This window comes from Antedon bifida, chromosome 3 (genome assembly GCF_963402885.1).
Source record: "Antedon bifida chromosome 3, ecAntBifi1.1, whole genome shotgun sequence".
NCBI lineage: Eukaryota > Metazoa > Echinodermata > Crinoidea > Comatulida > Antedonidae > Antedon > Antedon bifida.
This window is the reverse complement of record NC_136228.1, coordinates 32,343,534-32,358,770: the sequence shown is the minus strand read 5'-3', so window position 1 is coordinate 32,358,770 and position 15,237 is coordinate 32,343,534. Positions and strand designations below refer to the sequence as shown.

The following is a 15,237-nucleotide window of genomic DNA, read 5'->3' as shown; positions in this document are numbered from 1 at the left end:
CGGAATTATTGGTGTGCCGACCGGTACCATCCCGATATATTGACGACACAATTGTTTCTTCATCATATTGATGTGGTTTACTTTCCGTTTATACTACAGACATTGTTTGCTTTTGTTATGGTTAGAGCTTTTTGCATGCTTTTTAAAAATAAATCTAAACAGAGGTTGCCTGTCAAAACAGCCAAATGCACTAGAAAACGGCATACAAAATTCATTCAAAAAACAAGTGTCGGTAAGTTTTAAGAGTAATTGTCGGCATAATTTCCCTTAATAGATCAACCGTAAAATATCTTATTCTTAAATAAGAGTTTTTAATTCAAAGGCATTTGGAAACATGAGACTTTCTTTTATTAGAAAATAGGCAATAATAATTTGGCAATACCTTATTAAAAACGGATTTCCAAGGTCAAATGTGAATCTATACTATATAGTTTATGCTTCGCTAATTCTAACACTGTTTTTCCTGTGCGTTACTTTCAAAAGGTCGTGATTAGTTTAATGTATAGATTTCATTCAGTCGCCGATGCTGTTCAAAGCGGTCGTGAATATTGTGTTAATATACCGTTAGTTCGCTGTGATATGAAAAGCTAGGCCTCAAATGCCTTAATTCTATGCGTTTGGATATTTCTCTTGAATTATCTGGTCGTTAACTATTTGAATTAAATTGTGATTGATTGAATTGCCTCTACGATTAACTATCTAATGTAGGAACAGACAAAACCGGGCATGCTGGCATGTTGGAAATTTGTGATAATAAGGTTTTCCATTTAAAAGGTAAATTTGGAAGCGATGTAGTTATTAATGAATATTGCATATTTTGCAGATATAATGTTCTATGTCATTAGGCTTTACGTAAAAGTTTAATGAACTTAATTAAGTGGTCCCTGTGTCGTCACAGCGCGCGAGATAAGAAATCGTCCACTCAGTCAGGCGACCGGCAGTGTAGAAGTGCGGTAGGACACCGCAGACATGAATGGTTGCTGAGCAGAAGCTACGATGTTAAAACGTGTACTAAACTTGAATGTTTGTGTTTCAGGTGATCGGAAACTACAGAAACTAAGAAAATAAATGGAGGGATTACATTTAATATATTTACTGGTCCTGTTGTGTTTTTGGAAAGTGGCTTACTGTGAAGAACCACGTAACGTCGTACCACTAGGTAAGTGACATGATAGGAGGCCTACTTATTCATCATACCTGGCTAGATTTATAGCACTAGGCTGCTAAGGGTGGTCATTTCACAAACTTGTTAGCCTAAATTCTATCACATTTACAATATTATTATAGAATATTTGGGTAGCGTTCCAGATGTGATTACAGGATACATACGCTTAAATATATATTCATGTCTGAATTAAAAACACTCGCGTATTTTAAAGTACGTGTATGAACTTGGCAATGGTGTAGGCCTGGTGTGTGGAAGACGGAAGCATGAGTGAGAAAACGGTATACAAACATGATTGTTATCTGTCGTCGTTCAGGTCGAAATTATTTGAAAGAAAACTGTAATGATAAGTTATTTACAAAAATCATTTTCCGATTTTTGTAAATATGTAGGCCTACATTCCATGGTGCACAATTTACGGGTTTCCATTAGGAATAGAATGAATAGGTTTTAAAAACTCATTCACACAACTCTGCATGTGACATGCTTACTAAATGCTATTCCATTCAACAATTGTGAAAACAAAAAGTGTTGTCTGCCGCCAGATTAAGTGTTTAAAAAGGTTTTTTAATATTATACTTAAAGCTGATACTGATTGAAAAATTGGTGTATATTCAAAGTGTTCAAAATAATAATGTTGATGTAACGTTTCTCTTCATATATGAAATAAGTCTGTGCTTTGAATAGGTTTAATAAACAAATTTAAAATTCAAATAACACATGAAAATGACCTGTTGTAGAAACCATAAGTTTACACATAGAAATATTATAGTCCACTATAATATCTGTATGGTCTACAGTAAAAAGATACCATATTATAAACTATTAGCATATTTAAATATTATTAAAATAACATTTAGCAATTATATACTTTACATCAGATTTAGTGGCAATAACAAATTTATGTTTATTACAAGAAAGACTAACATGATTATATATACAAAGTTATAAAGGATGAAAGCAGTGTTTTATGTGTTAGCACAGAGTTACAAAGTGCACAGGAATAAGCCTCTGTTTGTTTATTGTGGACTTTGTCTTTTACTCTTACAGAATGTGTTAATATTAAACCTATCGTCCAATAAGTTGGCTTGATTGGCAAGCATGTTTAGTCAAATCCTAACTAGTTTCTGATAATTCTAGACTTGTGTACATAACTGTATGCCAACGCATTTAGTGTATATAATGTGTAGTTATCGAGAAAAAAGTATAAAGTACAGAATATCTGCTGTAATAATAATAATTTTTCAAAATAAGAAACACCTAATATACAGTATTTCAGTTACTGTACCAGTTATGTCAATTATCTTCCTATGTAATTGATATAATTATGTACCGTCTTTACAATTAATAATATCGTTTCATTAACAATAATAAATTGTGTAATAACCAGTATAATTTTCATAGATAATAATTGTATTATTATTTTGGTTTCATCTATTATAATAGATGAATAAATAATAGCAATTTTAATAACTTTATTATTATCAATAAACAGTAGAAATATAGTATTAATGACACTAATGCATTTTCACTATAATAAAACATATTTTTTTATTACTTTGCTATAATTTGTTTTGTAATAATATTAACCATTTTCATCGATAAAATAACAATAAATTGTAGAATACTTTTTCAGTAACGGAGAATATTTCTTGAGTAATATGCATACTATCTCAAGGACTTATTATGTGTACTAATAATTAAATTTAATAGCGCGTCCTCCATATGAAAGTTGGGTTCAATCCATATCCCCTGAGATTAAGAGTTAATCCCCTAATTAAGTTAATAATATATAAGCTCAATGAATTATCAAAATTGTACTGTAACACCTAGTCATGAAAATGTGTGTTTATTCTAGAAACGGGTTGTGCTAGTTCTTAATCATGCATTTAAATTATTTATTAAGTGCATTGACAAATTTTTTGTTCGTACCACCCCTACATCATTCCATCTAAGCCTAAGTATTGTAGCATTCACCGAAGCATGACGATATAACTCGCTGTCTTTTCTAATAGCTTTTTGGCTATTGTTTGTTGGCTGTACACAAAAATGATTTACCCTCGGGGATTATAGGGATTTTAAAGCACTACTATGGAAGTAGTGTCCAAAGATTTTGAAAGAGAACAAAAAAACGCCTGCAACATGACCTGTCTGCTATTGTATTGTTTCATTCTATATATTTCACTGTTTACTTATTCGCTGAACAGATGCATATGCCGGCAAATTTGGCATGCCGTACGACCCAGAGACTCATTTTCTATCTCCCTAGAGAACAATCTTGAGTCACAAATTGCTACGCGGATCATTTAGTGTAACGGTGTGTGTCGGCTGGTTCAAAGAAGCCGTTTTATGCTCAAATTTCACTATCTCATAATGCTTTTATTTTTGTTTTTTTGTGTTATAAGTTTTCATTGGCAGACAAAATTCTTATAGAAAATATATTCAATAAATTCCTTGTTGTTAAATCACTATTTACCGCTGGATATAATCTAACCTTTTATCATACGATGCGGCCTTAAAATGGAACATATTTTAATTAATACATTTTTGTCATTAATGCCTTGATTTAAAATAAATAACAATTCATATTTGATAAACGCTGCCTGTAATAACTCAATTAATGACAGGTACTACTATCTGCCAATCACAAGTAGTAATTAATATTTAAAATATTCATATACAAAAGTTCTTTAAAAATTATATTTAGACTTCATACAGTGTAGTCCTGGCTTGTAACAGCCCCTAATATTTTGCCATTACACTTAAAGCTCTGTCTACACTATCAAACTAGTTTGACAAAAAAAGTGTGATATTCCCAAATATGATAGTGATATTCCCAAATATGGTATTGATATTCCCAAATATGGTAGTGATATGACCATCATCATGTCCATATATGGACACATCACATTTGTTTGTTGCATAAAGTTTGATAGTGTGGACAGAGCTTTAGGATTGGTGTACTTTTATATCCTCTCTCCACATCCTTAAAATGTGATCCCTCCTGACATAATTATTGTAGCTAAATCCCTTGATTAATGTACAACTGTAAAGTGTGGCTTTGTTTATATTAAACGTATATAGTATTTATTGGTACGAAGAGATAGATAGAGTTAGTCATCTCCAAAGAGATGTTCTTTTCACTCATCATCGTTGCAATTAAGGTTGGAGGAATCTGAAAACCATAAACTATTCAGATTCCAGTTTTATCACCCTTCAACTCATTGTTTACTGCAGTAAGCCTCTCTGGATTAAGAAGTTATTAAACTTGAAATTTAAGTAGGTTCCAGCAATCTGGAAAATATCCATAGACCTATTTTTGCAACGATGCTCTTTCAAATCTACTCAATTCCTGAATATGCATTATAATATTAATACTACGATTTCATTGTTCAGAGTGTGGAATCACAATAATGACATTGTTATCAAGTGTTCAATATGACTTCCTTTCTTGGTTATTATATTTCATACAATAGTCTTTTTATGAACAATATATCATTGGTTTACCAACGAAAAAATAAGATTTGAGCTATATAAAGCTCTATCAACACTTTATGTGTCAACAAAATGTAATGTGCCCTTATATGGACATGATGTCATATCACTACCATATTTGGGCATATAACTACCATATTTGGGCACATCACACTTTTTTTGTCAAACTAGTTTGACTACTTTGTAAAGGGTGGGTGGCAATACCTGGGGTAAACAGTTTTAGGCTGGCCCATTTCTACCCAGTGCAACTAATACATCGGTACGTTGTTAAAGCTAAAACAATATTTAGTGATTTTTTTTTAGTATGGTGTAGTTATCCATTGACATAATTCCTGTAAGTCTCCAGTGAATGTATTTGTAGAGTAGTGTTTCTTTATTTATGAATAAAAATTGTTGTAATTGTCCCCATCAGAATTGGAAACAGAAGTTATGATAATCGGTTTGTTGTTTATCATGTGATATGATACGATACGATTTAGTATTGAGTCGTCTTCTTTACAACAAAGGATAGCCCTTTTAAAGGGCCATTTGATGATGACTAAACAAACTTGTGATTTTTATAACATTATCTTAAAGCTCTGTCTACACTTGGCAAACTTTATGTGACAAAAAAATGTGATGTGACCATATATGGACATGATGATGTCATATCACTACCATATTTGGGTATATCACTATCATATATGGCACATCACACTTTTTTTGTCAAACTAGTTTTATAGTGTAGACAGAGCTTTACTGGATAGTGTCTTTATAGTAGTGTGTAGGGTCTCTGTCATACGAACCTACATACAGTAGATAATTTAATAATAAATACTAGTTACAGTACTTTAAATAATAAATAGAAAAAAAAAATAGTCTATCTTTCAAAGCTCTACATCACTCTGCTCCTCTTACTATCTGTCAGCTTTTAACTAAAGTAACTTCCAACGGCCGTATGAACACTAGGCAAATTACTAAAGGAGATCTTCTTATTCCTCGTCCTTACCTTGAAATCTTTAAACTTTCTTTTAGTTTCAATGCTCCTTCTTTCTTTAATTCTCTACCTTTAAGCATTCGTAATTCTTACAATTTCTCCTCCTTTAAATCTCTTTTGAAAAAACACCTGTTTCTCTCTCTCTGATTTTATTTCTTTTTTTCCTTCTTTCATTGTGGGCTTACTGTATTTTTTTATATATATATTTATATTTATTTTTTATATCTTTGTTAATTTTGTGTTTTTATAGTTTATTTTATATTTACTGTTTGTTTGAGGGTCCCTAATGATCAGCTGATGCTGGATGGACCACCCTCATAAAATATTGTTGAAATAAAAAAATAAAATAAAATAATATATAAGATAAAGTCATATAGATCCACATTATCAGTATGTAACAACATTATAATTCGTTAATTACACCATTGATGATATTATCATTAATTATTCATTCATTCAAATTAGCTTATATTAATGAATGTCAGCCATGAAATTTTCATTTCAATAACAATCTATTTTTAAATTAAGACTGCAAAAAAACTTATTAAACATTTAATGAAAATTCTCTCACTGAGAAAATCAATAACAAGTAAATGTGTTTAGGTACGCGCAGTAAATTGCGATTTCTAATGGATTTAAGGTGACTAATGATTAAAACGATGGTATATCCTTTGTTGAGTTTCCTGATTGAAATCCCTTTTATTTTCTATTGATAATGACCATTGTCAGAAATTCTGGACGCGCCATCATTCAAACAATAGCCGTCAAAATATTATTACAATTAAGTTTCTTTTGTTACCTGATATATAATCTCTTGGTGTATTGTATACGTATACCTTTATTATGAGTGTTGTGATTTATCCCGACATTTTCTCCTTCTGTATACGCTACCCTAGGGGGTTGTTTGTAGCTAAATGAACATAATCTCGGTAAAGTGGGCAGATAGAAATGCATAGTAGCTCTGTAATAATTTATGAGTCTAGGATCACATCAATGGTGGTATAACATAAACGAAACAGCTGCCGTCAACACTATGTATCTTTTCAGTAGAATTCAGCATAAACTGAAATACGACTGTTATTAGCAAAACTACATTTACGCTGATTTCAAACTATAAAACTTGATACGGTGATATAGTAACGGTGCAAATATGATCTCGGTAGATATGCCAAAGAGTGCATTATATTAAGGATTGTTAACACTGTATATACACTTCTTTGACAAAGTTGTTACAATTTAAGAGTCGTTGATCTTGTACTCTTGTAATTAACATACTAAGTCTATTGCTTAGAATGACACCTGATTAAATCGAATGCATAAAAATAATTATAATTTTGAATTTTTGTTATGCATTAAATTTTCCGAATAATGCTTTGAAAGATTTTGAAAATCTGAATTTATAAATAGGTTTAAATCACATTTCTTTATTTTTCTCACTCTTGAAAAGGTAAAAAAAACATGCAAATGAAGGCTTTTATCTGGTAAATAGTGTTGAAAAGAGACTTGATTTCTCTCCGCCCCCAATATTATACTAATCCATAAGAGTTGGTGTTTAAAACCTTTAATGATACTTAAGTCCAGATAACCATTTAACAGTCTTATATATTGTTTTGTTAAAAACTTTTTGATGTAAACAGTATTTTGCTCTAGTTTGCACTGAGTATAAATACATTATAGATATAGGCCTATAGTAATTTAAAAATTAAAAAATTACTATTACTAATAGACAGACTAGACTATGCTCTATCATGTAGAACGCAATAAATCTTCTTAAAATACATTATCCTTTTGCAAAATTCATAATTCTGAAATTCAATCAACCAGTTTTACATAAATAATTGTGATAAGACATATTTTGGCAAGTTTTAAATTAAGTTCCATTGAATATGCATAATTTGCCTGTAATGATAACACATAAATCATAGTATTCTCTGATCTATAGATGAATCACAATATTAATGTGGAATTGTAAAAGATAAATCTGTTATTTTAAATGATGCATATAGTAATTATTATAAATAATACTGAAGTTGTTGAAGAGTATCAGAACCTATGTATGGTGTGAATAAATTATACGGTCTTCCAATTTCTGTGCAGAAACGGATTTATAAAAAAAAAAAACTGTTTCAAACACGGTTTTGGTCCACCAAATGGAACGTCAATGTTTCGTTTTCATAATGCTCAACGCAGATATGCGCATAGCCACGAGAAAACAAACCGTTGATGTTTGATTTGATTTACCGGCACAGGACCAGAACCGTGCCGGAACAGGTGTGAAAGGCCCTTAACTCAATACGTAATACAGGTTTCCGGTGTTTCCCCCCACTATCTTTAATATGTAGGTTAATTGAAAAGAAAGCTGGATTGCAGGCCTTATAATTATACTTGGTTAAACCATGGAGAAATAAGTTAGTTAGGTAGTATAAGTTAGTCCTAAATGTAGTTAGTTAGATCGTCCTAACTTATTTCGTCATGGTTAAACATAGAGATGAAGATTAACTGGTAAAGTATGTTAAGATACCATGTTACAGTAAACTCTTGAAGACATATAAATGCAAATTTGTAGGCCAACGACCGTACTTAATAAAACACAGAGAAATGCATTAAAAACATGATGGTAGAATAAAGCCTTGATTATGGTCGGTATTAAACGTTATTTTCAGATGTACTTTTGTGAAACTTGCAAGTCATCAAATTAAAGCTGGTATTGAATTTGTTTGTTTTTTTACGATAAATTAATTAGGACAGCAAAGGCCAAATTTGAAATATTTTTACTATAAAAACTACACTTTTATTTATGGTAATTTTAATACAGTACTTTTAGTTTATAATATATTGATCTTTATTTATTTTGTTGCACTTAACTATTAGTTTAAAATATGTTTATAGAGGTTAATTCATTCACACTGTAAACTAAATTACACACAGTACCTTTTTAAAACTTGCGATATCTTTCAACTTTAAAAACATTGAAATAAAGTTGTAGTATCATCCCAGTGAGTGAAATTTGTAAATGTTAACATTTTACTTTTCTAGTAGAGGTAGTAATATAAAGTCCTGAATGCTTGCTTTAAGGCAATCAATGCACATTACTTTTTTGAATGCATTTCTTGCGGCCTACCTGAATGCTTAGTATCCAAAGGCATAAGCTGACCAGACACATTGTCTCGACGACAACACTAAATGCTGAAATGAAATTCTCACAAGAAATGACGGGAATTATCCTCCATCTATAAGTAATTTGTAAAAAGATGAAAGGGCTTGCCGAAAAATTAATAACACTATAGGACTGTACAACTAAACCCAGCCGTATTTACATTTCATTTAGGTCTGGTTAATATTTTTTCAATTCAATTGTATCATTATCAAAATTAGTCACCTAAAAAGCTACAGTACATTACATTAAAATTATGTTACAAAATTACACCTATAACAGTATGTATAGCCAAAATTTAGTGAAGAGAAAATAATGTTTACAAAAACCAACCACATACAAACAACATATCTTTTGGCCTATTTTGATCACGGAGGCCCTCCATGTTTTAATCTAGGAATGAGCCTTTATTTAGTCCCGTTGTGGAATTAAAAACATTAAAAACAAGTGCAAATAAAATGTGTTTACCACACAGCACCATTGCTGTTTCCTCAATGAACCATGTAAAGTGTGCCGATTCACTAAATGTCTGGTAAAATGAAACGTTGGACATTAAGCGTTTATATGTCCATAATATTTGCACACAATAAATTAGTGAACAGTCATTTATGATGTCATATACAATGTTATTATCATCCCTTGTATTCCACAACTACTTGATGGAGAATTTGATTGACACGGACCTAGATTATTGTTAAAATACATCCGGCGAGGTATTTAGGTATACAATGCTGCCAAGTAATTAATGTTTAGCATGTTATATTGGATCCATTGAAAATATATTTTTATGAATTTGACCTAGATTATATAGATTATAATATATTTGACAAGTTATAAGCATATAGGCTACTAGTACTACAATGAATATTGGGTTGTTTGGAGACTTAAAAATAGTAATAAGTTATACTATATGTGTTAATGAATTTATTAAATCATTAATTTATCCTAACATAAACAAATATCCTAGGTAACCTAAATTTACAATTTATGAATTTGACCGTAGATTATATAGATTAATTATAATACATTTGACAAGTTATAAGCATAGGCTACTACTGTACAATGTATATTGGGTTGTGTGGAGCCATTGAAACAGTAATAAGTTATACAATATGTGTTAATGAATTTATTAAATCATGTACAAGATATGTAAATTTCTCCTAACATAAACAAATTATCCTTAGTAACCTATATTTATAATCAATTTATATTAAATATTTTTAAAGAGTGTGATGTAGTAATCAGTTTCAGGAATCAGGTTCTGTTCAATTTGAAATTCATGACTTTGTACTCTTTGAATTAAAACTGTCATATCATCCGACATGCCTATTATTACAACTGTACGTAACTGTTATCTTCTTGTTCCTGTTTCTTGTTACAGTTGTTAAAAATAATTTAGAATATTAATAAATAGAGCCTAGAATATTAAAACACACTAACAACTGATATTTGCAGACTTCTCAAGGTTGACTGTAAATTGGTTTATATGAGAGGGAAAATACAATATTGCGTTATTTAATCCTAAAGGTATTGCTTTTTAAATTTTTTTCAATTTTATGTAAAAGGTTGCCTAGTTTCAATACAATGTAAATGTCATTGACAGCGCGACAGTATGTATAGATACAAACAATGGTCAGGATGTTTATATTTATATTAGGATGAAGAATCACGTTAATTGCTAGTTGGATGTCATCCATAATGTGTATAAATATTCTAGATGTTTATATTTATATTAGGATAAAGAATCACGTTAATTGCTACTTGGATGTCATCCATAATGTGTATAAATATTCTAGATGTTTATATTTATATTAGGATAAAGAATCACTTTAATTGCTAGTTGGATGTCATCCATAATGTGTAAAGCTCTTTCTACACTATCAAACTTTAAGTGACAACAAATGTGATGTGCCCAAATATGGACATGATGATGATGTCATATCACTACCATATTTAAGCATATTACTACCATATTTGGGCACATCACACTTTTTTTGTCAAACTAGTTTGATAGTGTAGACAAGGCTTAATAATATTCTAGATATTTATATATTAGGATTAAGAAGAATCACTTTATAGTTGGATGTCATCCATAATGTGGAATAATATTCTAGATGTTTATTTCTTTTAGGATAAATTAAGTTAAATAAGTGATAGTATTGAGATGAGTCGGTAAAATCATCGTAAATGTGAAATTTGATCCATTTTCATACCTGTATTAATTCTATAAAGAAATATGCAAAGCATCTTAAACTGTGCCTAGCTTACCTGGATAAACCAACAATAGCCCTACAGTATTTCTTCAAGAGAGGAACCAGTTCTATGGCATTATGGAAATAATTGTGCCTATGGTATATGGGATGGTTCCCACTAGGTAAGCACAGTTTGCGGACGGTTCCATTATCCAGTGCTCAACATGTTTTTCTTCAGAGAGAGAGAGGGCTATAAGTTTTTCAAATTTAAATAGTGGCATCACTATTTTAAAACCAATAGCACCACCACTACATAAGAACTTTTGTTGTCATCAATATTGGAAACATAATTTATATCCAAACAATTATATAATTGATATATATGATATAATTTCAACACTCTTGTAAAATGTCTCATATATATTATGTTCATAACTTTTTGAAAGGGATATGCAGTAAATCAAGCTATGCATTTCCCCAGGGCCTTTTAGCCTTACTGTTCCACTGTAACCAATATATCTACATTGATTTTACCCGAGGAGTATTAAGATATTTTCTCAACATCATTTGTCTTGTTTATAGTGATATTACATTTCTTTTTATACATATTTCAAATTATAATTGTAAAATATCATTTACACAAGGATATATTATAATCCTGAATAATAATTTAAAATTGTACTATTTTCTCTGAACCTTTTAATCCAATTATAATATTCTTTATAATAATGCAGTTTGATATTATCTTCTGTTTTAGCATAAAAAATATTAATAATTCCTATCTTTGAAATAAAATCTTACACATTAATTAAAATAAATCCTTTTGATGAATTTTTTTAATCTACAATGTATACGGTTGTTAACATTAGACCAATAGAATGTATTATTACTTTACTTTACTCTTTGTCATACTTTTCAGGATAAAAATATCTGTTAAATCCTTTTAATGTTTGAACAAAAAATCCTGTTTATAGCCTATGCATTGATGAAGTTCTACCACGGAAGAAATATATCTCCTCCATGGTTCTACCAAGTTAGGCCTAAAGAAATGTTATAATATGTATGCACGCTATAATATAGTTTATGCTCTGTTGAATGGGAAAAGTACATTTTTTAAAGTAATAATGAATAAACACATGGTTTATCTCATCCTTGGTTAAAGATTATTCGTTGAAGCTTAAACAACTTTTAGTAAAACTAGATAATTTTCAAGGCTACTCTGTGTATCGGTTTCAAAATGTCGTGACAGACCGCCTACAAAACGACATGTATTTCTACAGGTAGCATTTCTTTATTGACTTTAATTTGCAAAGCAGGCTTATCTAGATGAGAAAACTGTTTCAATTATACTAAAATGTGTTTTTTAGACTATTTAGTTGAGAAAACTGGGATAATTACACCGTGATTATATCAAAATGTGTTTTCTTTATGATTAGTAATATCGATCAAATCAGTTTTTTTCCCTTGTAATCTTCAATATGTTCTTTTATGGTCTTCCATATTGCTAAAACTGTGAAAGTTAATACATGCCAATCAAAATTAAATAAACATAATTAATATAATCAACTGTTACCATCTTTAAATTTGTATGGGTAGTATCCTCTTCACCACAACTGGTGCTTGACCTCGCTTGACATCAAATTAGTTGTGGCATGTCAATCAAGGGTAATCAATTGTTATTGTTTAGTGCCTTACTGGTTTTAAGCTAATGTAAACCATGGGGTGGTAGAAAGGGTGCGTCCATTAGCACCTCACTGATAGATGGAGGTGTTAATATGATACATTGGACTTGTGTTAATCAGAACCCATAAGGCACTGGGTCAACTAGAGTCTTGAGAACAACCCAAATGTCAATTAGTACCTCATTTATACTTGCCGATTTGTGAGTTAAAAAGTTCAAAATTAAAAAAAAAAAACTAGAGTAGATAGAGGGAATAGAAATGATTTTACCCGGGTACAAAGTTTTCTATCTATCCACCAAAGTTTAATAGCGATAACTGGTCCGTGAAGCCAGGATAGCGGGTAAATTAAATAAGCCTGTACAGGGTCTAAAAAGTTGGTTAAGTTGCTAGACTGGTTAACTGGTTAATTAATACAAATCATTTTTCTTTCACACTGTGGTTTAAATGGTACATTTGCTTTGTGGCTGGTGAATCAGTGGCATTCCAGTGTTTTCCAAATAAATATTTAATCAGGAAATGAAAAGTGGATAAATCTTTGTTTGCATAATGAACTGTACTGAATGAAGACAGAGGGAAGTGGTTATAAACCGCAAATAGGTTTTCTCCTATATTAAACGTTATGGATGTATAGATACAAATTTACATACATCAACTTAAATGAAGATGATGATTTCATTATATCATGTGTGCTTTGAAGAGTTTTTTTATGATTTAATACTGTACACCATTTTCTTTGAAATTGATAAATAAAGATGTACGTATTCATGAATGGTTTAACGTAAAGAATTATATACAAAGACGAGTCAAATTCATTCGTGAAACTGGGTAGATTTGTTTGATACAGATTGTAACCTAGAACGCATGCATAATATAAATATCAGAATACATTGATTCTGTGTTACAGACAAAACTAAAAGTTAATACCAAACTAAATAGCTTTGTCACATATGCGTATTTACCCATGTGAATATTAATGGGTGAGGTAATGTAAAGAGATAGTGTTGCGATCATTACCACAATTGAATAACATAATGTAATGGAAGTCATACTACATGAATAAATTATATATTGAGGATGCTTACTTAAAAAGATGAGTAGCTAAATGTAAATTAACCTGATTAAGGCTTCTATAATCATGCCTATAGATTTGCATGTCCTTTTGGCATGAATTTTTCCATATTTCTTGATCCATTGATGAAAGTATAATGACCAAATGATAGCAAATACTCTGTAATATGAATATGTGTACGCATAATAATAGGAATAACATCCCATAATATAATTACGACCATTTATGGGCATACTGTTTGTTTTAATGTCGGGGGCAGAGGTCTGCATGTAGTTTAATATGGATTCTCATGTACATAGACCTGATGTTGCAATTAATAGTTTACACTTGGGAATTTGTTAGTTAATAACAATATGACTTAATGAATACTAATTATAAGCTTCTCTTTACATCAATCTAATGTTTTTGACCTGTCCCAAGGTCAACAATATTGTTTTTAATGATTGATGTCCCATCCCTCCAGAAGAGTATCTCCGACGAAAAAATGCTAATTTTCTGTTAATATTGAACTTGTATTATAAGATTGAAACGAAGATGACAGCTTTGTTGTGTTCAATCGATGCTGAGTAAATATACAATCGCACGTCTTTTGAGATACGGTACACAGTGAGATCTTGTATCGTCACATAGGTTGTAACACCACACTGTGTGAAATGGCAAAAGTCTGTTTGCGGTGGGATTACGATGTTGAACAATTTATTTGTCTACCGTATCGATTACAAAACTTGCTATCAATTGAATTCCAAAGCTAATTAAAACATCTTTGACAGAAAATTATGTTTCGAAGATCATTACGGGGTCACTGACCTCAATCAGTTCACTTGATAAACTTTCCTTGAAAATCAATCTAAATCGTTTTCTATCATTAAGAAAATGAAATTCTTGACGTTAAACAGTTTTGATTGAAATATTAAAGTATTATTAGGCCTATTCATTCTTAAAAATGTATTAATAGTTTATACATTCAAGGAAATAGTTATGACTTGATACTGTAGGCTTGTTAAAAATGTTATAAGATTTTGGATACTTGGATTTGTAAATTAAACCCAGTGTATGTGACATAGGTATTCGGTTGTTTTCTTAGCAAGTTCAAGATTTCTTAGCTTAGGTGTGGGTGACAAATTGTTTATATGTACAGCGAAGAATGCTTAATGGTGAACAGTAGGACTGGCCTTATTATCAATACCAATAATAACCTACGGCTGGCCCACTAGTACCTAAACACACCATTATTGTATGAATTTCTTGTTTACTCTGCTAGTTGCTTTGGTAAATGCATGCCATTTTAGAGAATATCAGAATTCAATGAATTTTAAAAGAGGTTTACTTTGTGTTGACTGCCAAGAGCAATTTATTCAAACTCATTCATTAAAGTACTTGTGTACAGAATCTAAAAGCCCAATGAATTGGTATAGTGATAAATTTAAATACTGTGAGTTTTATTTACATTGTATATTTTTAGCTCACATTTTTTAGAAATAAAACACTTGATATGTGACATATA

General features: G+C 30.6%; 1 protein-coding gene across 3 annotated transcripts in view; it reads left to right on the top strand.

Annotated features, from left to right (window-relative positions):
• LOC144837650 (fibroblast growth factor receptor-like 1) overlaps nt 1-15,237 on the top strand; it is a 55,916-nt gene that overhangs the window by 3,842 nt on the left and 36,837 nt on the right. For 2 of the 3 annotated variants that reach the window (XR_013611540.1, XM_078692851.1), the window contains exons 1-2: nt 348-774; nt 1,037-1,159. Coding sequence is in view for 2 of the 3 variants with exons in the window: in XM_078692851.1 (XP_078548977.1) it covers nt 1,069-1,159 (91 nt within the window). In the remaining variant the exon portion in view is untranslated. Of the gene's footprint in view, nt 1-347; nt 775-1,036; nt 1,160-15,237 lie in introns of those variants that run through there. The other variant, XM_078692852.1, reaches the window with a different exon arrangement.